A 27,695-nucleotide genomic window follows, 5' to 3' on the forward strand; every position below is an offset into this window, starting at 1 on the left:
TCTGAAAACGAATAAGGTCAGCATAAAGTCTAAGAAACTGCCACAGTCAAGAGGAGCCTGAGGAGACATGATGATTAAAAGCAATGTGGTGTCCCGGCCGGGTGCAGTGGCTCACACCTGTAATCCTAGCACTTTGGGAGGCCGAGGTGGGCAGATCACTTGAGGCCAGGAGTTCGAGACCAGCCTGGCCAACATGGCGAAACCCCATCTTTACTAAAAATACAAAAAGTTAGCTGGGCATGGTGGCAGGCATCTGTAGTCCCAGCCACTTGGGAGGCTGAGGTGGGAGGATCACTCGAGCCCAGAAGGTCAAGGCTGCAGTCAATCGTCTTTGTGCTACTGCATTCCAGCCTGGGCGACAGAGCGTGACTGTGTCTCAAAAATAAAATAAATGAAATAAAAGTAATGTAGTATCCTGAAACAGAAAAAAGACGTTGAGGAAAAACTAAAGAAAGCTGAATGAAGTGTGTAAATGTATCAGTATTGGTTCACTCCTTGTGACAAGCATACTAATATAAGATGCCAATAATAGGGAAAGCTGACTATGGAGTGTATGGAAACTCTGTATATTATCTTTGTGATTTTTATTTTTATTTTTTGTTTTATTATTATTTTATAAGACAGGGTCTCACTCTGTCACCCAGGGTGGAGAGCAGTGGCATGAACTTGGCTCACCAAGTTCTTTCTACCCTGAAATCTCTTTTGTAAGAGCTGTTTTCTCACTTTACCATGTGGCAGGGTTCTCTGGAGAAGAAAATATATTTGTAGCCTCAATCTCCTGGGCTGAAACGATCCTTCCACCTCAGCCTTCCAAGTAGCTGGGACTACAGGTGAGCAGCACCACGCCCAGCTAATTTTTGTATTTTGTGTAGAGACAGGGTTTCGCTATGTTGCCCAGGCTGGTCTCGAACTCCTGGGCCCAAGCATTCCTCCCACCTCAGCCTCCCAGAGTGCTGGGATTACAGACATGAGCCACTGCGCCCAGCCTTATCTTTTCAATTTTTAAAATCTAAAACCGTTTTAATATAAAAAATATATGTCAGATGTGGTGGCTCATGCCTGTAATTCTAGCACTTTGGAAGACAGAGGCAGGAGGATAGCTTGAGTTTAGGAGTTCAAGACCAGCCTGGGCAACATGGTGAAACGCCTTCTCTACAAAAAATAATAATAATAAGTCACAGCCACTCGGGAGGCTGAGGTGGGAGTATTACTTGAGCCCAGGGAGGTCGAGGCTGCAGTGAGTCATGTTTGTGCCACTGCACTGTAACCTGGGTGACAGAGTGAGACCCCGTCTTGAAAAAAAATTATTAAAAGTTAACTTCAAATTTGGAGATTTCTACCCTGAAATCTCTTTTGTAAGAGCTGTTTTCCCACTTTACCATGTGGCAGGGTTCTCTGGAGAAGAAAACATATTTGAAGCTGTAAAGGAGTATTTATTCTGAATGATTGTCAATAATTTTATCCTTATTATTATTCTACTTCTAATATGAAATATCTGGAAATAGAAAACTCAATTTTCCTACCTTAGTTTAGCCATTTGGGAGTTGTGCCAGTTGTTGAACCTAAATGCTTCTTGCCTCCATCATTCAGATACTGGATTGTAGGTGACATTTAAAATGACTGATGGAAGGAACACATATGTAACAATCAGATACAACGTGCTTCTTGGAAAAGATGTTGCTTTTCTGTGGTATGTGGGTCTGTGTGCCCTTTAAAAATATTTTGATGAGAACAAAGACAGGGTCAAGAGTTGTGTAAAGGTGTTCTTGCCAAGCTTCAAGAAAGGAATGGGACTTAATATGTTTTTAATTCTAGATCTTCGGTATACCTAAGAAATAAACTTTCAAAATGGAAACCTTTATTCAAAGTTGATGTGTTTTCTTCATTTTCCTTGTATTTTTAACATTTTTTCTATTCCCCTGAAGAAAACGTTATTTAAAACTGAAGCATTGGCCGGGCGCGGTGGCTCACGCTTGTAATCCCAGCATTTTGGGAGGCCGAGGCGGGCGGATCACAAGGTCAGGAGATCGAGACCATCCTGGCTGATGCGGTGAAACCCCGTCTCTACTAAAATACAAAAAATTAGCCTAGCGTGGTGGCGGGTGCCCGTTGTCCCAGCTACTCGGGAGGCTGAAGCAGGAGAATGGCATTAACCCAGGAGGCGGAGCTTGCAGTGAGCTGAGATCGCGCCACTGCACTCCAGCCTGGGCGACAGAGCGAGACTCCATCTCAAAACAAAACAAAACAAAACAAACTGAAGCATTCTCTTTGATAACCCATTCTCCTTTTCGTTAGAATCATTATAATAGTTGTGGAAGTAGCCAAGTGGTTTAGGAGGTCTGAGCTTAAGCTGATGACATCACTGAATTTGAATTGAATGGAGGAAAATTCGGTTACATATAGGAAATTTATTAGAAAAACTATAACTATTTGGATTTTTGTTAAAGATAAGAAAGCTAACTGGGAAAATACATTATAAGATAAAGTGATATTAACATTTAAACTTTTGTAAAGCACTGTGATTTTTTTGTTTGTTTGTTTTAGACAAGACTGGGATGAAGTTAACAAAATCCTAAGGAGAACTACTTTTTTCTGTAATATTTCTTGCTCAGCTATTGGGCCAGGGAAGATGTAGACTTTGGGAGTAATTTTTAGTTTGGAGTATCAAAACCAGATGTTAAAACATGTTCTTCCTCCCCCCTCCCCCCACTGAATTAATTTCATTATTTTATATCTCACTCTAAAGGAAAGTTTTAAAATTAAAAGAATGAGCAGAAGATGTTTTGGGAGAGATTTCAGGTCTAAGAGGAACATTTTGACAATTAGCACCTTTTTTCCCCCTTACTTTCTTCAAGAAACCAATGCAAAATTTGTGAGAACTGAAGTGGAATACACATTAATTCTATGATATTGTATGACTGCAGAGTCGGAATCATGAGTGAAAATGCTTGGAAGGGTCGTGTTTTAGCTTCTTTGTCTCTTTGCTGCCCAGGCTGTGCATACCTCTATTTCCCAGAATCCCAGTTGAGTCACCATGGAAGAAAATACAAGGATGGACTGTATCGGTCTCAACAAGTAACCAACATAACCAACCAAACAAGAAATAAGTAACAAAGCATCTACAGAAAATAACAAATCGCAGTGCCTCGTATCACCAAGAGCATAGTGTGTTCAAAAGAACCTGGGTGGTGGAAGCCAAGAGACCTAGTACTAGTGAGAGCTGTGTGGTAACTAGCTGTGTGACCTCAGATAGTCATCTTACGTCTCTTCATTTCCTCATCCGTAAAATGAGAAGATTCCATGAGAGCATCTCCAGATTTTTTCCACGTACACAATCCTATACCCACAAGCACTTCCAGATGAGAAATACTGTCTTTGCCTTTACAAGCAGCTTGCCTGTTTTGCACCCAAAACATCTCTGGTGAAGAAGTGATGAATTTCTGACTCAAAGCCATTTGCAGCCTTGTCCGTTTTGACTTCACGTAAAATCTATCTTTCTGAGTCAAAGCAGCGTTCTCCCTGGACCTGCCATGTATTCAGTATGATTGATGAATTCTGGTTTTGGTAATTGTGCCAGGAAGTAGAAAAGTAGAATAATAATAAGGAAGAGGTGCATGTGTGTGTATAGGAGAGAGAGTGAGTCATTGCTAAACACTTCTTTTAGTAGTTCTGGTTCTTTGTGGCACAAGAAAGCAAGAGGGTTGCTCACCTATAATGGAGACTGTAATCTAGGTTTAATGAGAACGTGGAGTTATAAAAAAGATTAGTGCAGAAAGGAGAACAGATGGAAAGGAATTGGAGGAGGCCTGAAGACCTTGTAACCCTTGGAAACTTACAAAAGATTCTGACCCCCTAAACTGTCGCATCTGTGGCCCACCCTCCAGAGATCAGGTCAGGGCCTCATCAAGCCACACATGGGGCCATTGTGGGCTCATTACCTCCAACCTACTTCTGGCAGCCTTCTCCCCAGTCACCTAACAGTGGTAACGAGGTCTCAGAAAAAGGGTGACTTGATGGACTGTAGTGGAACTTAAAACATTTTTAAATGAAAAACAACCCCCTTTTTCTTCTGGCTGCGAAAAGACAAATGCGTATAGCAGTCAACGGAAGAAAAAGAAAATATATGGTTTTAAGCAATCCCTTACACATTTGGTTGCGTAGCTCCTCCTTAGGAAGACTAGCAAACGCGTTAGTCTTAGCTGACCTCTTACCTTGAAAGGCAGAGTTAGTATGTCTCATCCTCATATGACCACTCTGCAAATGCACAAACATTTAGCCAGAAGCTGAAGTAATTGTTACTCTGACAAGTTCTTCCTCAATTTAGAAGTTCTTTAATGGCAGCAAGCCGTGGACTTGTGTCTCACCCTGTCCTACCCTGTTTTTCTCTTCTTTCTGATTTTCATTGTCCTCTCATTTCCGCAACTCCTGTGCAGTTAATCTGGGCTCCCCAAGGAGTCTTCCATACAATTGGGTATTCCAGGGCATGTGAGATGAACCCTGGTGAGAGAGTTTTCCTTTGCATGTTGGAAGGAATTACTCGATCTAGAAATAATGAAGTTACAAGCATTGGAGAATTTCAGGCTGCTGCCTGCACGTCTATCCTATGAGCATTTTAGCAACATGGCCGAGGTGCAAGGCTGTGCATGTCAGATAAACACAGCTGCATTTATTTCTGTGTTTACACATTCATTATAAACACACATAGATTTTCCTGCCTTCTGTGGAGGGGAAGGCATGGATGGGTAATCAGGGAATCGGCCCTCCATATAGTTTTCATTTGAATGTGTGCATGATGGGGGCCATCTTTAGTCTGGAGTCACTATGTAGTGGGTATGATTTCATGACTCTGGAAAGACCCCATGTTCACCCATCCTAAATTTGCTGGTAGATGACCAAGATTCCACCAGTAGAGCTTTATTCAGAGGATAAAACCTTCACACTGCTAAAATGTAGCTACCCAACTGTAGATTGATTTCAGGTTTGCACTGTGATGTCAGACATGCATAGGATATCAGCTTGTGAAACAGCAAAAAGCCATTGGTTATAAAGACTCTTAACTCCCTAGGGCTTGGTTTGGGCCTTGGTTGGGAAGGGAGGAGTGAGCCTGCAGCTGATGAAGAGAAAAAGGCCAAGAAAAGAATAGGCTGGGAGCACAAAGAGAATTTACATTTTCAAGGTGTGCCTACCCTAAGACCTCCCTCTTATGTGATTGTTTTCCTGCTTTTGAAAGGATTTCAGTAAGAATATGATTGAGTCTCTTATCAGACGTGGGTATATTAATGGGGTATGGCTTTTAGATTGCTAACTTGATCTACATGTTCAGAGTTACAGCTCTGGATACCAAGTGGAAGCTAGAAAAAAATGTTAGACTTTAGCAGAAAAGATAACCCAGCCATGGAAAGAGGAGGGTGGGAATAGAGAATTGTGAGCATACTGGGGAGGGTGGAGGTGAGAGCTTGCTGGGGGCCTGGCCTGGTAACTGACCCCCTTGATGGAAGAGGTCAGGTGCCCAGATGCACAATGGCAGAAAGAGCTTTCAAGAGCATGACAGAAGGGATCAGGACAAAATTCTAGAACAAAATGTCTAGAACTAGATAGCTAAAGAGGACATAATACTGAACTGGGAAGGAAAGGATGGTGACAACATGGTGGATTTTAATCCAGTTGGTGGAAGGACCAGCCCCCCATCAACTGACTCAAATATGCCTATAATATCTATGTGTCCTACTTCATCAAATCATCATTTTCACATTTTCTTTTTATTTATTTATTTATTTATTTGTTTATTTTTTTTCTCCCCCCTCCCCCCACCCCACAACAGTCCCCGAAGTGTGATGTTCCCCTTCCTGTGTCCATGTGTTCTCATTGTTCAATTCCCACCTATGAGTGAGAATATGCGGTGTTTGGTTTTTTGTTCTTGCGATAGTTTACTGAGAATGATGATTTCCAATTTCATCCATGTCCCTACAAAGGACGTGAACTCATCATTTTTTATGGCTGCATAGTATTCCATGGTGTATTTGTGCCACATTTTCTTAATCCAGTCTATCATTGTTGGACATTTGGGTTGGTTCCAAGTCTTTGCTATTGTGAATAATGCCGCAATAAACATACGTGTGCATGTGTCTTTATAGCAGCATGATTTATAGTCCTTTGGGTATATACCCAGTAATGGGATGGCTGGGTCAAATGGAATTTCTAGTTCTAGATCCCTGAGGAATCGCCACACTGACTTCCACAAGGGTTGAACTAGTTTACAGTCCCACCAACAGTGTAAAAGTGTTCCTATTTCTCCACATCCTCTCCAGCACCTGTTGTTTCCTGACTTTTTAATGATTGCCATTCTAACTGGTGTGAGATGGTATCTCATTGTGGTTTTGATTTGCATTTCTCTGATGGCCAGTGATGGTGAGCATTTTTTCATGAGTCTTTTGGCTGCATAAATGTCTTCTTTTGAGAAGTGTCTGTTCATGTCCTTCGCCCACTTTTTGATGGGGTTGTTTGTTTTTTTCTTGTAAATTTGTTGGAGTTCATTGTAGATTCTGGATATTAGCCCTTTGTCAGATGAGTAGGTTGTGAAAATTTTCTCCCATTTTGTAGGCTGCCTGTTCACTCTGATGGTAGTTTCCTTTGCTGTGCAGAAGCTCTTGAGTTTAATTAGATCCCATTTGTCAATTTTGGCTTTTGTTGCCATTGCTTTTGGTGTTTTAGACATGAAGTCCTTGCCCATGCCTATGTCCTGAATGGTATTGCCTAGGTTTTCTTCTAGGGTTTTTATGGTTTTAGGTCTAACATTTAAGTCTTTAATCCATCTTGAATTGATTTTTGTATAAGGTGTAAGGAAGGGATCCAGTTTCAGCTTTCTACATATGGCTAGCCAGTTTTCCCAGCACCATTTATTAAATAGGGAATCCTTTCCCCATTTCTTGTTTTTGTCAGGTTTGTCAAAGATCAGATAGTTGTAGATATGTGGCATTATTTCTGACGGCTCTGTTCTGTTCCATTGATCTATATCTCTGTTTTGGTACCAGTACCATGCTGTTTTGGTTACTGTAGGCTTGTAGTATAGTTTGAAGTCAGGTAGCGTGATGCCTCCAGCTTTGTTCTTTTGGCTTAGGATTGACTTGGTGATGCGGGCTCTTTTTTGGTTCCATATGAACTTTAAAGTAGTTTTTTCCAATTCTGTGAAGAAAGTCATTGGTAACTTGATGGGGATGGCATTGAATCTGTAAATTACCTTGGGAAGGATGGCCATTTTCATGATATTGATTCTTCCTACCCATGAGCATGGAATGTTCTTCCATTTGTTTGTATCCTCTTTTATTTCCTTGAGCAGTGGTTTGTAGTTCTCCTTGAAGAGGTCCTTCACATCCCTTGTAAGTTGGATTCCTAGGTATTTTATTCTCTTTGAAGCAATTGTGAATGGGAGTTCACTCATGATTTGGCTCTCTGTTTGTCTGTTATTGATGTATAAGAATGCTTGTGATTTTTGTACATTGATTTTGTATCCTGAGACTTTGCTGAAGTTGCTTATCAGCTTAAGGAGATTTTGGGCTGAGACAATGGGGTTTTCTAGATATACTATCATGTCATCTGCAAACAAGGACAATTTGACTTCCTCTTTTCCTAATTGAATACCCTTTATTTCCTTCTCTTGCCTAATTGCTCTGGCCAGAACTTCCAACACTATGTTGAATAGAAGTGGTGAGAGAGGGCATCCCTGTCTTGTGCCAGTTTTCAAAGGGAATGCTTCCAGTTTTTGCCCATTCAGTATGATATTGGCTGTGGGTTTGTCATAAATAGCTCTTATTATTTTGAGATACGACCCATCAATACCTAATTTATTGAGAGTTTTTAGCATGAAGGGTTGTTGAATTTTGTCAAAGGCCTTTTCTGCATCTATTGAGATAATCATGTGGTTTTTGACTTTGGTTCTGTTTATATGCTGGATTACATTTATTGATTTGCGTATATTGAACCAGCCTTGCATCCCAGGGATGAAGCCCACTTGATCATGGTGGATAAGCTTTTTGATGTGCTACTGGATTCTGTTTGCCAGTATTTTATTGAGGATTTTTGCATCAATGTTCATCAAGGATATTGGTCTAAAATTCTTTTTTTGTTGTGTCTCTGCCAGGCTTTGGTATCAGGATGATGCTGGCCTCATAAAATGAGTTAGGGAGGATTCCCTCTTTTTCTATTGATTGGAATAGTTTCAGAAGGAATGGTACCAGCTCCTCCTTGTACCTCTGGTAGAATTCAGCTGTGAACCCATCTGGTCCTGGACTTTTTTTGGTTGGTAAGCTATTGATTATTGCCACAATTTCAGCTCCTGTTATTGGTCTATTCAGAGATTCAACTTCTTCCTGGTTTAGTCTTGGGAGGGTGTATGTGTCGAGGAATTTATCCATTTCTTCTAGATTTTCTAGTTTATTTGCGTAGAGGTGTTTGTAATATTCTCTGATGGTAGTTTGTATTTCTGTGGGATCGGTGGTGATATCCCCTTTATTATTTTTTATTGCATCTATTTGATTCTTCTCTCTTTTCTTCTTTATTAATCTTGCTAGCAGTCTATCAATTTTGTTGATCCTTTCAAAAAACCAGCTCCTGGATTCATTTATTTTTTGAAGGGTTTTTTGTGTCTCTATTTCCTTCAGTTCTGCTCTGATTTTAGTTATTTCTTGCCTTCTGCTAGCTTTTGAATGTGTTTGCTCTTGCTTTTCTAGTTCTTTTAATTGTGATGTTAGGGTGTCAATTTTGGATCTTTCCTGCTTTCTCTTGTGGGCATTTAGTGCTATAAATTTCCCTCTACACGCTGCTTTGAATGCATCCCAGAGATTCTGGTATGTTGTGTCTTGGTTCTCGTTGGTTTCAAAGAACATCTTTATTTCTGCCTTCATTTCGTTATGTACCCAGTAGTCATTCAGGAGCAGGTTGTTCAGTTTCCACGTAGTTGAGCGGTTTTGAGTGAGATTCTTAATCCTGAGTTCTAGCTTGATTGCACTGTGATCTGAGAGATAGTTTGTTATAATTTCTGTTCTTTTACATTTATTAAGGAGAGCTTTACTTCCAAGTATATGGTCAATTTTGGAATAGGTGTGGTGTGGTGCTGAAAAAAATGTATATTCTGTTGATTTGGGGTGGAGAGTTCTGTAGATGTGTATTAGGTCTGCTTGGTGCAGAGCTGAGTTCAATTCCTGGGTATCTTTGTTGATTTTCTGTTTCGTTGATCTGTCTAATGTTGACAGTGGGGTGTTAAAGTCTCCCATTATTAATGTGTGGGAGTCTAAGTCTCTTTGTAGGTCAGTCAGGACTTGCTTTATGAATCTGGGTGCTCCTGTATTGGGTGCATATATATTTAGGATAGTTAGCTCTTCTTGTTGAATTAATCCCTTTACCATTATGTAATGGCCTTCTTTGTCTCTTTTGATCTTTGTTGGTTTAAAGTCTGTTTTATCAGAGACTAGGATTGCAACCCCTGCCTTTTTTTGTTTTCCATTTGCTTGGTAGATCTTCCTCCATCCTTTTATTTTGAGCCTATGTGTGTCTCTGCCCGTGAGATGGGTTTCCTGAATACAGCACACTGATGGGTCTTGAGTCTTTATCCAATTTGCCAGTCTGTGTCTTTTAATTGGAGCATTTAGTCCATTTACATTTAAAGTTAATATTGTTATGTGTGAATCTGATCCTGTCATTATGATGTTAGCTGGTTATTTTGCTCATTAGTTGATGCAGTCTCTTCCTAGTCTCGATGGTCTTTACATTTCGGTATGATTTTGCAGTGGCTGGTACCGGTTGTGCCTTTCCATGTTTAGCGCTTCCTTCAGGAGCTCTTTTAGGGCAGGCCTGGTGGTGACAAAATCTCTCAGCATTTGCTTGTCTGTAAAGTATTTTATTTCTCCTTCACTTATGAAGCTTAGTTTGGCAGGATATGAAATTCTGGGTTGAAAATTCTTTTCTTTAAGAATGTTGAATATTGGCCCCCACTCTCTTCTGGCTTGTAGGGGTTTCTGCCGAGAGATCCGCTGTTAGTCTGATGGGCTTCCCTTTGATGGTAACCCGACCTTTCTCTCTGGCTGCCCTTAACATTTTTTCCTTCATTTCAACTTTGGTGAATCTGACAATTATGTGTCTTGGAGTTGCTCTTCTCGAGGAGTATCTTTGTGGCGTTCTCTGTATTTCCTGAATCTGAATGTTGGCCTGCCTTGCTAGATTGGGGAAGTTCTCCTGGATAATAACCTGCAGAGTGTTTTCCAACTTGTTTCCATTCTCCCCGTCACTTTCAGGTACACCAATCAGACGTAGATTTGGTCTTTTCACATAGTCCCACATTTCTTGGAGGCTTTGCTCGTTTCTTTTTATTCTTTTTTCTCTAAACTTCCCTTCTCGCTTCATTTCATTCATTTCACCTTCCAGGGCTGATACCCTTTCTTCCATTTGATCGCATCGGCTCCTGAGGCTTCTGCATTCTTCACGTAGTTCTCGAGCCTTGGTTTTCAGCTCCATCAGCTCCTTTAAGCACTTCTCTGTATTGGTTATTCTAGTTATACATTCTTCTAAATTTTTTTCACAGTTTTCAACTTCTTTGCCTTTGGTTTGAATATCCTCCCGTAGCTCGGAGTAATTTGATCGTCTGAAGCCTTCTTCTCTCAGCTCGTCAAAGTCATTCTCCGTCCAGCTTTGTTCCGTTGCTGGTGAGGAACTGCGTTCCTTTGGAGGAGGAGAGGTACTCTGCTTTTTAGAGTTTCCAGTTTTTCTGCTTTGTTTTTTCCCCATCTTTGTGGTTTTATCTACTTTTGGTCTTTGATGATGGTGATGTACAGATGGGCTTTTGGTGTGGATGTCCTTTCTGTTAGTTTTCCTTCTAACAGACAGGACCCTCAGCTGCAGGTCTGTTGGAGTACCTGGCCGGCTGTGTGAGGTATCAGTCTGCCCCTGCTGGGGGGTGCCTCCCAGTTAGGCTGCTCGGGGGTCAGGGGTCAGGGACCCACTTGAGGAGGCAGTCAGCCCGTTCTCAGATCTCCAGTTGCGTGCTGGGAGAACCATTGCTCTCCTCAAAGCTGTCAGACAGGGACATTTAAGTCTGCAGAGGTTACTGCTGTCTTTTTGTTTGTCTGTGCCCTGCCCCCAGAGGTGGAGCCTACAGAGGCAGGCAGGCCTCCTTGAGCTGTGGTGGGCTCCACCCAGTTCAAGCTTCCTGGCTGCTTTGTTTACCTAAGCGAGCCTGGGCAATGGCGGGCGCCCCTCCCCCAGCCTCGCTGCCGACTTGCTGTTTGATCTCAGACTGCTGTGCTAGCAATCAGTGAGACTCCGTGGGCGTAGGACCCTCTGAGCCAGGTGCGGGCTATACTCTCCTGGGGCACCGTTTCCTAAGCCCGTCGGAAAAGCACAGTATTCGGGTGGGAGTGGCCCGATTTTCCAGGTGCCATCTGTCACCCCTGGAAAGGAGACTCCCTGACCCCTTGGGCTTCCCGAGTGAGGCAATGCCTCGCCCCTGCTTCTGCTGGCGCACGGGGCACTCACCCACTGACCTGCGCCCACTGTCTGGCACTCCCTAGTGAGATGAACACGGTACCTCAGATGGAAATGCAGAAATCACCCGTCTTCTGCGTCGCTCGCGCTGGGAGCTGTAGACCGGAGCTGTTCCTATTCGGCCATCTTGGCTCCTCTCCCATTTTCACATTTTCTGAGGCAGGTCTGATTTCAGACATTGGAACCCGTTCATGGACACCACACTGTTTGGGATTAGGAAAACATCCTTTCTGTGTCCATAAAAGTGTCGTCTGTCATGTGCTTATGTAAAGCCCTTTATAAGCAAATTAAACAGGTGCATGCCCTCCACCTTCCTCCCTGGACCCATCCTGTTCTTCCTTTCTTGTTCAGTAGCTTTACCATCTATCTTATCACTTGAGCCAGAAACCTCAGAAAAGTCTGTGTTAACTATGGCTGCATAACAAATTACCCCCACACTTAGCAGTTTAAAAGAACAAACATTTATTACCTCTCACAGTTTCTGAGGCTCGGGAATCTAGGAGCAGCTTAGCTGGTGTCTCTTGCTCAAAATGTCTTGCAAGGTTACAGTGCAGCTGTTGGCCGGGGCTGCAGGTGTCTCAAGGTGTGCCAGGAGCTGGAAAATCCTCTTTCAGACTCACTCGCGTGGCTGTTGCAGGCCTTGGTTCCTCACTTGAGACTGTTGGCCAAAGGTCTCTGTTTCTTACCATGTGGGTGCCTCCCTAGGCTGCCTGAGTGACTTCATGACACTCATGGCCCAGAGTAAATGATGGGGGAGAGAGTGAGAAAAGATAGTCTAAGATGAAAACCACAGATTTTAAAATAGTCTCAGAAGTGACATGCCATCACCTCTGCTGTATCCTGTTGTATCCCTGTCCCAGGTCAAACCTTTGCATTATCACGGCCTGTCTACTTGTAGGATAAGTGTACTGCAACTGCCTGTTTACTCCACACAGGTCTGTTTGGGCACACAGATCTGGTACAGTATGGAAGGGGACTACACAAGGATGTAAATATTAGGAGGAAGGGGTTATTGGAGGCCAGCTCAGCAGCTGGCTACCTCATAGAAGTCTTCCTTTCCTTCTCCCTCTTCTTCAGCACATCACTTACTAAGTCCTGATTCTTCCTGCACAGTATTTCTCAGATTTGACCTCATCTCAAATCCGATTGTTTCTTTGGGGAAGTGGTATGGAAGCTGATGGAGGCAGCCTTGGGGGCCTCATACCTAAGGGCACAAGTGGAATGTGTAATAATATGCTAGCATGGCCTCCAACCCAGCCTTACAGAGAGGAGACCAGCACCTTGGTAAGCCAGTCTTTTGGGGAGGATTTCTTCCCTGTGCAGGCAAGGGAAGACCCACAACAGAGTTACCCTACGCAAATTAGGTGCTTATTGAACACAACAGACAATAGAAGTCACTACCTGCTGCCCGCTTCCCCAACCCAATACCCATTTTACCTGTGACTCAGAAGTTGAGGAGCTTCCCCACAGTCATTTGGTAAGTTGGCAACCCAGGTGGTACAAAGGTGTTTAGACTTTCTGATCTTTCCCTGCCCCATGTCAAACCTTCATATTATCATGGCATGTATACTTGTAGGATAAGCGTACAGCAACTGCCTGACTGCGCTGAGATCCATTTTCTGCTCTTATTGTGATCTTCTCTAAGTGACAAGGAACTTCATTTCCTAGGCTCTCTTGTCTTCTGGCTTCCTGCTAGGTTTGGCCAATGGGGGCCACTGGTGGAAGATTTGAAAGCAGGAGCTGGCTAGAAATACATTACTTCTGTAACGTATTTCTCCTCCTCCTGTTTTCCTTTGGCAGCTTCAGTGTGGCTGAGTCTCCTGTGGTCCCAGGTCCCCCTGGACAGTCCCCACTGTGACTCTGGCTTCTGCCAGATGACTCCTGCCTCGTAACCCAGTAATCACCCAGCTCCTCCGATATGAGGAGTCACAGCTGATTACTGCTGTGGCTAATCCCTGGGTTGTCTTACTGTCCTCTGATTGATCTCTCCGCTCTTCTATCATTTAAACTCATTCCCGAGTTTAAATTACCTGTTTGTTAAGACCTAGACTGGTTTCTCTTTTTCATACGAGACCCTGACTGATGGAGTTGAACTATCTTTCTGTGTTTTCTTGCACACTGTGTGAACACAATAAATGCTCAATTATAATGATGCTAATGAAAAAAGAAAATGAGTTTATCCAAAAGAAGTTGTGCTTTGCTCTATTCATTTACTTTGTAAGTCAAGCTGACTAAAACTACATGTTTGTCATTTGTCATAACTGAAAAACAGAAAGTAGAAACATTCTCCTGAGTTTTTTCTGAGGAGTCAGTCTTCTTCCTTCTACTCTGGTGTCAAGAGTAGGTCCTTTGATCTTGAGAATCTTTTCCATCTTTATCAACCATGACTTTATCATGGGACGGATCTTTCTTGGTTTGGGTAGGGCTGTACTTTCTAATCGCAGCAGAATGAATCCTAATGCTGTGTCATTGGTTTTGCACATGGTGACTTGGTAATGACTCTGCGCCCTTGGCTTTCCCATCACAAGCCTGGTTGTTGTGACCCACAGTCCTGTTCATATGCCAGCCCCTGTTCTTGGCCTCCACACAAGGATTCCCACAAGGGTTCTATTTGAGATGGTGGCTTCCAAGATTGGGGGTATCTGCCTGCCAGCCCAGGATTTGAGACCACCAGCTTGTTTTTCCAAGCATTAATATCTCAGTGATCTCCAAACATATTTTCTTTTCCAGAATACTTTCCAAAAGGTTTGTAAGAATGTCTCTAAAACTTTTCTTTTGAAGGCACCAGGGCCTGAGGGGAAGGGGGCAAGGGTAATATAAATTATAACTTGGCCGAGTAGTATTTAAAACTTTATCCAAAAAATATTTTTCTCCTTAAATAAACCAACTCTTTTTACATATTTAAGTAATTCATCTGAGAGAAATAACCACTCAGCTATTCACATAACCAGCCCTTGGCAGCTTCAGTTCAGAATGCTCAGAAACCAGTCAACTACAAAGTTTCAAATGTTTTCTTTGAAAGCTCAACTTAACCTGCACTACCATGGCGGTGAGAAAAGTGACAACTCATTTTAAAGATCCACCCCCTTTCTTTCTTTGTCTCTCTTCTGCAGGCCATGTGTTTATACTGTGGGATCTCCCATAAACAACAGGGCCCTTTTTCCATGCCAGGAGCCACCCGTTGCCATGTCAACATGGCAGGCTACAGTTCGAGCAGCTGCATCTTTTGTTGTTTTAATGAGTGGGGAAAATTCTGCCAAACCAACGCAGCTTTGGGAAGGTACTGTACATGTGTTCTTTGCTTATTTATGTATTGCACACATGTGGACCCAGGAACCCAATAAACAGTATTTTTCTAAACTTTAAAGAGCTCCTTTATTAGTTGGGTTGGAAATGAACATAGTATAAAACATCCTGCCAGAGAAAACAAGCAGGGGATGGGGAGGGACACTTAGGAGCCTGGGCATGGGATTTGGGGCTCTTCATACTAGAGTTGTCGGTTCATCGATTATTTCAGCAGTTGCTTTCACCTGATGGTTCGTAGGCCATAAGTAGGTGGTCTTGATTGAAGACGTTCTGAACAGGCAGGTGTACCATGGAAACACCATTACAGTTGTCTGTGGTTTGTTATGGTGTCTGTACATGGTTATTAATTATGTTAAGAGATAGTGCTCTTGTTGGCTGGCCCACTGGAGTTGTCTTAGTGAAGTATCTATTCTACACACGGTTTGCCTGTGTGAAGTTCTGAACCAAAGGTGTATAAGAAAGACGGAAGGCAGTGCTAATGCATCATCAAGGTTTTATCTATGAATTACTTCTTATTGCAGCATTTAACTTTTTCAGTGGAGATCCTGAGCATGTTGATGCCAGGAAAAAATTTGTTTATTTGAGAGACAGGGTCTCGCTCTGTTGCCCGGGCTGGAGTGCAGTGGCTTGATAACGGCTTACCGTGGCCTTGACTTGCCAGCCTTAATTGCTCCTCCCACCTCATCCTGCCAAGTAGGTGGAACTACAAGTGCATGCTACCACGCCCAGCTAATTTTTGCACTTTTTTTGTAGACATGAGGTTTTGCCATGTTGCCCAGGCTGGTCTTGAACGCTCAGGTTCAAGTGATCTGTCTACCTCAGCCTCCCAAAGGTGTGAGTCACTGTGCCTGGCCAGGAAACATTTTTATAGTTATATTATTTCTTTATTTAAAATATGGCATCTCCTTTGAGACCATCCTGGCTAACACGGTGAAATCCCGTCTCTACTAAAAATACAAAAATTTAGCCGGGCGTGGGGGCGGTTGCCTGTCGTCCCAGCTACTTGGGAGGCTGAGGCAGGAGAATGGCATGAACCCTGGAGATGGAGCTTGCAATGAGCTGAGATGGCGCCACTGCATTCCAGCCTGGGTGACAGAGCGAGACTCCGTCTCAAAAAAAAAAAAAAAAAAAGGCATCTCCTTCCACATATTTGTTATAGAAACTTTAAAATATACAGAAAACTAAAAATAAATTTAAAAAATTATAGAGAAAATTATCGCCAAGATTTTGTTACATTTCCTTTCAGTATTTAAAATCTATGTTTTGTACAGTTATCATCCTCAAATTGTGATAGCATATGATGGTGTTTATTCTACTTTTTTCACTTATAGTGTATCTTGAACACTTTACATGTCATTAAATATTTTTTAATATGATTTTAACATTGGCACAATATTTTTTATCTGAATATATCAGAATTTAACATTTCTATATTAAATATTTTGATTATTTCAGTTTTTTTCCTGTTCTAAATAAAGTTGCATTAAATTCCAGGGGAGACATTTTATATAAAATTAGAATTACTGAGTCAAAAGTTGGAACATGTTTAAGGCTGTTGGTACATATCCCGTAATGTTTTCCAGAAAGGCTGTGCCAGTTTATACATTCATCTGTAGTTATGAGGGTCCTTGTCACCTGGAACTTTGCTCATCTGATAGGCAGCAGCAGGTCTCTCTTTAATTGGATTACTTTGATGATTAGTGAGTTTCACATGTCCTTATATGTTTCTTAACCATTTTCATTTTCTGTTTATTTCCTTTGCCCATTTTTTATACTGAAGACCTAGATTTTTGCCGTTTGTCTTATTTTTCAATTTTATTGGCTCTTTAAAAAAAGATACTAGTTTCTTATATTTATGAAAAGCATTGTTCCCAGCTTTTGGTATATCTTTTAATTTTATATGATGTGTCTGTTTTTATGAAGTTAAATTTATTAGATTGCTGTAAGATTCATTTTGTTCTAATATTTTTATAGTTTAATTTTTATAACTCTTTAATCAGTCTGTAATTTATTCTCATCAGGTTGTGAAATGAGGACTAAACATTGTCTTTTTTTTCAAATAGAAAACCAGTTGCTTCAGGATCATTTATTGAATTTTTAAAATTTTGTGATGTCTTTATCACAAGCTAGATTTACGTATGTACTGAAGTCACCGATGAGTATTTACTTGATTTTTTTTTTTTTTTTTTGAGACAGTCTTGCCCTGTCGCCAGGCTGGAGTGCAATGGCGTGATCTCTGCTCACTGCAACCTCTGCCTCCCGGGTTCAAGCGATTCTTCTGTCTCAGCCTCCCGAGTAGCTGGGACTACAGGCGTGCACCACCATGCCCAACTAATTTTTGTATTTTTAGTAGAGACAGGGTTTCACCATGTTGGCCAGGATGGTCTTGATCTCTTGACCTCGTGATCCGCCCGCCTAAGCCTCCCAAAGTGCTGCGATTACAGGTGTGAGCCACCGTGCCCAGCCTTACTTGATTCTTAAAAACAACACATTTAGGCTGGCACAGTGGCTCACGCCTGTAATCCCAGCACTTTGGGAGGCCCAGGTGGGCAGATCATGAGATCAGGAGATCGAGACCATTCTGGCTAACACGGTGAAACCCCATCTCTACTAAAAATATAAACAAACAAACAAAAAATTAGTCGGGCGTGGTGGCGGGCACCTGTAGTCCCAGCTACTTGGGAGGCTGAGGCGGGAGAATGGCGTGAATCCGGGGCTTGCAGTGAGCTGAGATCACTCCACTGCACTCCAGCCTGGGTGACAGAGCGAGACTCCATCTCAAAAAAAAAAAAAAAATAAATAAATAAATAAAATTTTTATATTTAAAAATAAGTAACATTTACGTGGTTCATTTATAGAAGAAAAAGGACAAAGCATTATGTGCAATAACATGTTTTTCTTACCTCTATTTCCCAGACATCCAGTAACACTTCCCCAGGCAACCAAGGTTACCAATTTCTCTTGAATAATATGTTTTTTCTCTTTTGTTGTACAAATTGTAGCATGCTAGACACATTTTTGTATTGTGCTTTCCCTTTTAGAATAAATTTATTTTATAGATATTTTGTAAAAGAGTGTAAAGAGCATCCTCATTATCTATTTTTTATTATTATTTATTTTTTGGAGATGGAGTCTTGCTCTGTCGCCAGGCTGGAGTGCAGTGGCGCGATCTCGGCTCACTGCAACCTCTGCTTTCTGGGTTCAAGCATTTCTCTTGCCTCAGCCTCCCGAGTAGCTGGGACTACAGGCGCACGCCACCACGCCTGGCTAATGTTTTGTATTTTAGTAGAGACGGGGTTTCACTGTGTTGCCCAGGCTGGTCTTGAACTCCTGAGCTAAGGCAGTTCGCCTGCCTCGGCCTCCCAAAGTGCTAAGATTACAGGCGTGAGCCACTGCGCCCGACTTTTCCTCATTATTTTTATGGCTATGAGTATCCTATAAATGGATGTTTTACAGTTTAGTTAACCAATATCTCTGGAATTCATATCAAATAAGGAATTGGATGGGTATTTACTCCATTATCCTTCTGCACCCATATTCTCCAGTTTTACTTAATAAAACTTGGGATTTGGGACTCACATTTTCTCTATAACTTTTTGTAGTATGTCTTTTCTAGGAATTACTATTATTGTATTTTCATTCAGTTTCAAATGATTTCATAATAAGTATTTAGACTTTCTTCATTCTTGAGCTCTTAAGTTGGCTGGGAAATAGCTTCAATTTTTTTTTTTTTTTTTTTTTTTTTTTTAGAAGACTGGATGAATGGTACATTTTCTGAGCCCTCCCATATTTAGATTGGCTTTTTGTTGTATTCACTTATGAACAATCCTTGACTAGGTACAACATTCTTTTTTTATATATTTTTATTTGTAGCAACCCTATTAACTGAAGTATAACATTCTTGAAGGAAAATTTTTTAAAATGAATGATTGACATTCATTTGAATGATTGACAGAAAACTAATGTTAAGGCCGGGCGCAGTGGCTCACGCCTGTAATCCCAGCACTTTGGGAGGCCGAGAGGGGCGGATCATGAGGTCAGGAGATTGAGACCATCCTGGCTAACACGGTGAAACCCCGTCTCTACTAAAAATACAAAAAATTAGCTGGGTGTGGTGGTGGGCGCCTGTAGTCCCAGCTACTCGGGAGGCTGAGGCAGGAGAATGGCGTGAACCAGGGAGGCGGAGCTTGCAGTGAGCTGAGATTGTGCCACTGCACTCCAGCCTGGGCAACAGCGAGACTCCATCTAAAAAAAAAAAGAAAACTAATGTTAAAATAACATAATGTAAATCTCTACTGCTGAAATTAGGAACAAAAATGTCACTATGGAATATCAGTAGGACGAAGTGTAAATAAAAATGAAAAGGCAAGCCACATATACCGGAATGTATTTGTAATACGTATGTCTGGCAAAAGGCTTGTACCTAGAATTATATAATCTTTTTTTTTTTTTTTTTTGAGACAGTGTCTCATTCTGTTGCCCAGGCTGGAGTACAGTGGCGTGATCTCAGCTCACTGCAACCTCTGCTGCCCGGGCTCAAGCGATTCTCTCACCGAGTAGCTGGGATTACAGGCATGCACCACCATGCCCAGCTAATTTTTGTATTCTTAGTAGAGACGGGGTTTCACCATGTTTGCCAGGCTGGTCTTGAACTCCTGACCTTCAGTGATCCACCTGCCTCGGCGTCCCAAAGTGCTGGGATTACAGGTGTGAGCCACCATGTCTGGTCTATAAAGTATTCTTATAACCTAATAATAAAACAATCAAAAACCCCACATGAAATAAAATGAGCAAATGACATGAACAGATGCTTTTCAAAAGAAGATATAAGAATGTGCAAAGTACATGAAAAGGTGCTCAGCATTGTCATCAGGGAAATGCAAATTAAAACCATAATGAGATAGTATTTTACACCTAGTTAGAGGGCTAAAATTAAAAGGACAGAAAATACCAAGTGTTTCCAAGAATGAGCCGCAACTAGAACTCTCACACATTGCTGGTGAGAATATGAAAGGATGCAACCATTTTGGAAATAGTTTGGCAGATACTCACAAGCTTAAACATATATTTACATGATCTAGCAATTTTACTCTTAAGTGTTTACCCAAGAGAAATGAAAACCTACGCCCACAAAATGATTAATACCTGATTGTTCACAGCACATTTTCCATAATGACCAAAAACAGTCTAATTGTAGATGGATAAACAAATTATGGTTTATTCACACAATGGACCACTATTGATACATCAAAACAAAAAGTAGCTAGTGACACCTGCAACAATATGGATTGATCTCACAAACATTATGCTGAGTAAAATAGAGTCACACTGAATGACCCTTTTTATATGAATTTTGAGAAGTCAACCAGTCTGTACTGATGGAAACTAGATCAGTGGTTGGCTGGAATGGGGTTAGGAAGAAATGAGTGCAAGGATACAGTGGAATTTCTGGGGTAATGGAAATGTTCATGGGGTAATGATTAATTATGTATGTGTGTTTATCTGTGAAATCTCATTGAACAACACATTTAAGATGTACACATTTATGGCCAGGCGTGGTGGCTCACACCTGTAATCCCAGCACTTTGAGAGGCCAAGGCGGGCGGATCACTTGAGGCCAGGAGTTCAAGACCAGCCTGGGCAACATAGTGAAACCCCGTCTCTACAAAAATACAGAAAAATTAGCTGGGCGTGGTGGTACACGGCTGTAATCCCAGCTACTCAGGAGGCTGAGGCAAGAGAATTGCTTGAACTAGGGAGGCAGAGGTTGCAGTGAGCTGAGATCACACCACTGCACTTCAGCATGGGTGACAGAATGATACTGTCTAAAAAAAAAAAAGTACACATTTATTGTATATGTGTGGTGGTTAATTTTAGGTGTCAACTTGACTGGATTAAAGGGTTGGCAGATACACGCAGCTTCTTTATCTGGGCTCTAGTGTCTTGTTGGCAATTCTCCAGTCAGGTTCTCCTAGACTCACATAGGCTCTTTCTCTGTTGTCTCTGTTTGGTTCCCTGACTTGCTGAATTGATTGAGTATATGAAACACTGCAATTTCAGATAGGCACTGATAGGTGGCCTGCTCCCATTTCTGCCAATAGCAGTGTGCTTGTGATAACTCCACCTCCCAAGATGCCATGTGGCTCTCCCCACCCTCACCTCACCAAGCCTACGTGTTTTCTCATTCATGGTTTGGCCCTGCAGTAAAGCCTTGTGTTTGACAATGTTTCCCAAACTTGAGCATTATTCTTCTTTTTAGAGGGAAAGGTCTCATGATTTACCACAGTTGACTGAAATTATTTATATTAGAATGACATTTCAAAAACTATAGGTCTAAGACTAGATATGAACTCTGTGTTCTTACAACTCTTACACATCCATAAAGCCAAAATAAAATTATAAATGAAATGCAGATCAAACTAGCAAATCAATAAAATTAAAATTTATTATTTATAATTTGAATTTTATATTGATATAAATATATAAATATAAATTGAATGTAAATATTAATATTTTGCTGAGATGAAATTGCCCCTTACAATATGAATGTGGTGCTGATGGCCCCATGCAGTTTCTTTTGAGACTGAACACCTGTTCTACCCTGAGCCACAAAATAATCCAGTTCTCCACCACTTGTCTTTCATCTCCCTGTAAACTTTTGTTTACACAGCATGCTGTGATGTCGTTTGGCCTTTACCCAGCCAAAAGCATCATCCTTACGTTCTTTTCTCATTATCTCTTGATAATTATCACAATCCCACACGTCCCCATGCAATCATACACACTAATACAGATGGGAACTGTGAAATCATTTGACAGTACTCACATCTGGATGATTTTAGGGGTCAGCAAACCATGGCCTGCTGGCCAAATCTAGTCCACTGCCTGTTTTTGTAAATAAAGTTTTATTGGATCATGGCCATTGTCTTTGACTGCCTTCATGTTAAAACAGCAGAGTTGAGTATTGGCAACAAGGTCCTGCAAAGCCTAAAATATTTGTTACCTGGTCTTTTACAGAAAAAAGTTTTCTGACCTCTGTCATGTTCATCTGTCTGTCTGTTGTGTATCTATTTGAAGATTATTATAAAAAAATTGAGAATTAACTTTAAATATGAAAAACTTTTATAACCCCAGGAATATATCTGTGGACCTTTTTTTTTTCCCCCAAATTCCAGTTGAGGACAGAGTAATAAAATAGATGCTTATTGAGATTTACTTATGTTCACACCACTTACACCTTATATGATATCACAGAACAATCTTTGCCAGTTCAAGCTGAGGGAGAATTAAGCTAGACAAGATAGAAGAACTCTGTGCTTAATACTGCAATTCCTCCCACAGACAAGGTTTATCAGAGGACAATCAGGAAATAGTACTAATAATGCTGTTTGCCAGAACCAAAATGGCTGTTCTGAGGATGGAATAATGTCTACAAATGTATCTGCACTCCTTAGAGAAAGGGGATGTGGATACAAGATGATGCTATTTCCTTTCTAAGTCATGTTTTCTCGATTGGCAGATTGGTCTCATAGGACCTCTACTCTGTAGTGCAGAATGCCCTTTAAAACGATGAGCTATCTTTGAAAACATGACTGGCAAAGCGCGACCCAGCAAGTCACAGTTTCCATCACAGTGACACATAGGCCTGATTAGCACATTTCCTGGGCACCAGCTGATTTTTCCAAAGAAGCAAGGCACCTGGGAGCAGATAACAGCAACAGAAATGACAGCAGCCCTTGGGCAGGGAACAGAAATCAGAAGACAGACCTCTGGGTCCTTGCTTCATAAGGGAAATCATTTCTCCTAACTGTTTTTAAAATGAAGGGTAATGGTTTGGATGTAGGGTGATGACCATTGTAAGAATTCTATTAGCTGAGCAGTTGTTATTCTTTTTTTTTTTAAAGAAGGCTAAGACAAGGCCATAGATTTAGATTAACTTGCTTGGCTCCTTTATTATTCTCCTTTATTATTAAACTTCCTCAGCATAATGTGATTTGGGCATACAGAGATGTTATCCTGTGGCTTATTGTTGGCCTATATTCTCTACCAAAATATAGCTAAACTATTGAGCGCAGAGACCCAATGCCTAACACAGTGCCTTGTATAGAATAAGTGCCCAATATGCATTTGTGGAATAAATGTGTTCTTTATAATCAGGCAGAAGTAGTATGTTCATGGAAGAAACATTTAAAACTACTAATGATAGTAACAAAATCGACTTCAGGGTCATTTCTTTTGCTTTTGTTGCTTAATTACAGTTTATGCCTTTTTTCCAGCCTCAATAAATTTTAAAAAGAATTGGTTTAGTACATTATTATTTTCTTCTAGTAATTTTTTGTTTAGTTTTTTTTTTTTTTTAATTTATTTATTTTCTTGAGACAGAGTCTCACTCTGTCGCCCAGGCTGGAGTGCAGTGGTGCGATCTCCGCTCACTGCAAGCTCCGCCTCCCGGGTTCATGCCATTCTCCTGCCTCAGCCTCCCGAGTAGCTGGGACTACAGGCACCTGCCACCACGCCTGGCTAATTTTTTGTATTTTTAGTAGAGACGGGGTTTCACCATGTTAGCCAGGATGGTCTCTATCTTGTGACCTCGTGATCTGCCCGCCTTGGCCTCCCAAAGTGCTGGGATTATAGGCGTGAAAGTTTTATTTTTATAGAGTCTAATTTAGTATATCCCTGCTTCCTAGAAAACTAAAATACTCTGAAGGCTGGGTGCAGTGGCTCACACTTGTAATCCCAGCACTTTGGGAGGCCGAGGCGGGCGGATCACGAGGTCAGGAGATCGAGACCATCCTGGCTAACACAGTGAAATGCCGTCTCTACTAAAAATACAAAAAAAATTAGCCGGGCATGGTGGCAGGCGCATGTAATCCCAGCTACTTGGGCTGAGGCAGGAGAATCGCTTGAACCTGGGAGGCGGAGGTTGCAGTGGGCCAAGATCGTGCCACTGCACTCCAGCCTGGGTGACAGAGCGAGACTCCATCTCAAAAAAAAAAAAAACAAACAAAAAAAGAAAAAGAAAATACTCTGCTTCTGTTTTTTTGTGGGAAGCCTCAAGTAAATGAAGAAGACTGCCTAATGGAAGCTCCTTCCAGATGAAGGAGAAAAAGCATATGAACAAGTGAAAGGTGGTAAAAACTACATGTGCCTTTGCATAAGATCTGATTTCATTTTTCTGTGCAAGAGTAAGACTGTAGACATTACTTCATTCTGGGCAAAATGCTACTCTCTGGCCTGCCCAATAGACTAGCTCTCTTGACATTCCCTTTCTTTTGACTTTGTGTGGGAAATTCCAGGAAAAAGCCAAGATCTGAGAGTCCAGACCCTCCTGTGTGCAACTGAAAGCCAACTTTTCAAAATGAGCAGTACTATTTAGACTGCTCCCATAGTATGCAACCAGGAATTACGTATGAGGAAATGGTAAATTAAGAGGCATTTAGGAATGGTTATGTTTAAGTATTTTCCTCACAAAGAAAGAATGCAAAGTAGAGAAAGCTCCTTGTTTCTAGAACTAGGGAAACTTTATTCCATGCCAGTACACATACATTCCTATGTTTTTAAGGGTAAACGTATTCATCTTTTCCCATTAGAAAGATGCCGGTGAGCCAATACTTTCTAAATCTGTGTCAGTTAATTCTTTTGTTTTGTGATTTGTTGTTGACTAGTTCTTGCTTACCCTCCTGGCACTGCGCTTACCATACACGACATATGTGAAAGTCATCATGGTTTCTTTCAGACATTGATGATTCTGGCAGGCATGTATATACCAGTTCTCATTGCTGTGGATTTTTGTCTTGGACTTGACATTCATGAATGTTCCATGTGAGTAAAGCACTCAAGTTTACCTGTGACCACCTGGAGCAGTATGATTTGGTGTCCAGTTAGCTGATCCAGCTTAAGGGGAACTGGGTCACCTGCATCGAAGGTCAGAGTGGCCGGTGAGACTTCAGTAACAAGCCTGGTGGAGCATATTCCTTTAGGTATCCCGTTAGCCAACAAGGAAAACCTATAGAGGCTCTTGTGTTCAGCAGGTGGCGCTCTTTTACCTAGTTCACAAGAATGATCTTGAAGGTCATTCTTCTCTCTTGCCTCTCCTGTGCCTGAGGCGGTACCATGTTGCAGGGAAGGAAAACCGAAGCCTTGCTGGGTAGCATCAGTGCTTGCAAAGTGGTGGCCTGACCTGGCACATCGCCCTGGTTAGGCAATGCTGGTGCCCAGGGCGTCTTACTGTCTCGTTTGTTCTGGTGCCAGTTACAACCCTTGAGCAACTGTGGAGAAGAACTAACAAGAGACAGTCACGCTATGGGTATTCACGAGGGTGGCACTCACTTAGAAAACCGAAAGGTGTAGACTCGGCATCTGCAAAATCCTGACAGAAAGCTAGAGTTTGCTGAAAGACCCAAGCAGTGGAGAAGGAGGCCAAGAGGGGAAGAGCAGCCAAAATGGGGAGCTCTCTCTCCTTTTCGTGAATATATTATATTTATTGTACAGATGTGTGTATATTATATGTTTAAAATATATGATATATACATTCCGTATAGTATGTCTGTATACACTTATAAGTGTACATCTTTCTGAATATACATATTCCTGTAAACATTGTTAGGCATCTTTAATTTGTGATACAAAGGTATTCCAAAGTAATCATAACATATATAATAGTTTGGATAGGAATTGCTGAAATAAGGAATTGTGGTTAGAGAAAGAAACAATTTTGAGGTAGCAAAGTAGCAGGGGCTACTGAAGGATTGAGGAAAGAAAGATTATATGTTAAATAAAAGCACGTATCAATTTGATATTTCCGAATGCTTCATGCTGTTTGTCTAACCTATAGTGGAGAGGTTGAAAAAGTAAAATGGATGGTTTTCATAGGAAGAATTTAAGTGCCTGTTTTAATTTTCAGTGAAAACAATAACTCTTTAATACGAGAAGTTCCATGAGATGCTTAACTTGGCAGAGCTATGATCTACCTTAGCCTCTGCACAAGTAGAGTGGTTATGTGTGTGTGGTTATAGCTGTGCTGTTAATTATATTAAGTGGGTTTATCCAAGATTCACCTACGAATAGGACACTGACTTTTCATAAATTTCTTATTTAATTTACTATTGGTAGGCATGACTGATGTGTAAAAATGACTACCGTATCTTGATTTTTCTTCTCTTAAAATTTTTTATGGAAAATGATTATCTCAGTTAGCTAAGTTTCTCACAGGTTTAGTATAATAAGTTCTCTCTCCTCTCATGAACTGACTACTCCTTTGTGTTCTTCCTTTTTCCCTCTTCACTGAGAATTATTCTTCCTCCTATGGAAGATAGAATCTTCAAAACTACTCACAGGACAGTTTTTAGAATAGTCATTGAAAAAATAATTAAGATAACTGTTTTAACACTCTTTAGTTATGATACTTATTTTCAAAACTTAATTTTATTTATTTTTATTTTTATTTTTATTTTGGAGATGGAGTTTCATTCTGTCACCCAGGCTGGAGTACAGTGGTGCAATCTTGGCCCACTGCAACCTCTGCCTCTTGGATTCAAGTGATTCTCCTGCCTCAGCCTCCTGAGTAGTTAGGATTACAGGTGCCCGCCACCACGCCTGGCTAATTTTTGTATTTTTAGTAGAGACAGGGTTTCACCCATGTTGGCCAGGTTGGTCTTGAACTCTGGACCTCAGGTGTTCCTCTTGCCTTGGCCTCCCAAAGTGCTGGGATTACCGGCGTGAGTCACTGCGCCTGGCCCAAAACTATATTTTATTTTATTTATTTATTTTTTTGAGACGGAGTTTAGCTCTTGTTGCCCAGGCTGGAGTGCAATGGCACGATCTCAGCTCACTGCAACCTCCGCCTCCCAGGGTTCAAGTGATTCTCCAGCCTCATCCTCCTGAGTAGCTGGGATTACAGGCATGCGCCACTACGCCCGGCTAATTTTGTAGTTTTAGTAGAGACGGGGTTTCCGCTGTGTTGGCCAGGCTGGTCTCAAACTCCCGATCTCAGGTGATCCACCCGCCACGGCCTCCCAAAGTGCTGGGATTATGGGCATGAGCCACTGCGCCCGGCCCAAAAACTAAATTTTAAATTGCCTCTTGTGATTTGAAAATTGATCCATTTCGAGTTCTATTATAGCTGCAAAAAGCACGGTCATCTAAGGAAAATTTCAGTCCTGTTGTGGAGATGAAAATGTCTATTTGGGTCTTGTAACAGCTGTTATTGTCAGTACGTCATATGATACATGTATCTTACTAGTGAGACAACTGAAGTATGAGAGTTTTTCCCCCTAAATATAGTCCAATAGGAGAAAGTGATGTAGGGGCGTTAGAGAACTCTGGTCTCTTTCTGAGGAGGTCAGAAGTCCAGCTTTACAGAATCTGCCCAGAAAGAAGGGCAAGCTGGGTGGCGGCTTGTGCCTGAAGTTAAGGAGTGCTGTTTCCTCTGCATCCCTTCCTACCACCCCTCTCTGTTAGTCTTGCTAATGAATCCCAGCCTGGCTGTGAAATCATCCAGTGGTGTGAGGGGTTTCTGGCCTCTGCAGAGGAAAAACTCTGGGTTAATTCAAGTACAGTGTGTTCTCTTTGTTTTGCAGCTGGTGTAGCAAAGGGAGTCTAGTGCAAGTGGATTGAATCAAAAGGAAAATGAAGGCATTCACTGTCGGTTTCACCAAGGATGGCTCATTTAAAGTAAACACCATTTAAATAGTCTCCAAATGGCCCATTCTATATGAAGTCATACAGGATGCCCCCTTTAGGCTGTCATTCTTTAAATGGATCGCTTTGTGTGGACTGTGTTTTAATGCCATTCAACCTTGAACCCCATATGTGGGCCTCATCAGGTCGCGGTTTTCAGTACACATGTGGCAGCCATA

At 41.5% G+C, this 27,695-nt stretch overlaps 1 protein-coding gene across 14 annotated transcripts in view; it reads left to right on the plus strand.

Moving 5' to 3' along the window:
- The window catches only part of AOPEP (aminopeptidase O (putative)), a 430,010-nt gene that overhangs the window by 37,614 nt on the left and 364,701 nt on the right, over positions 1 to 27,695 (plus strand). For 13 of the 14 annotated variants that reach the window (XM_054502563.2, XM_063649702.1, XM_063649703.1 and 10 more), the window contains exon 3: positions 14,646 to 14,812. The exons of the other annotated variant lie outside the window; for it this stretch is intronic. In XM_054502563.2, coding sequence (XP_054358538.1) covers positions 14,646 to 14,812 — 167 coding nt within the window. The remainder of the gene's footprint in view (positions 1 to 14,645; positions 14,813 to 27,695) is intronic. 14 annotated transcript variants of the gene reach the window in all.

This window comes from Pongo pygmaeus, chromosome 13, assembly GCF_028885625.2.
Source record: "Pongo pygmaeus isolate AG05252 chromosome 13, NHGRI_mPonPyg2-v2.0_pri, whole genome shotgun sequence".
NCBI classification, from domain to species: Eukaryota; Metazoa; Chordata; class Mammalia; order Primates; family Hominidae; genus Pongo; species Pongo pygmaeus.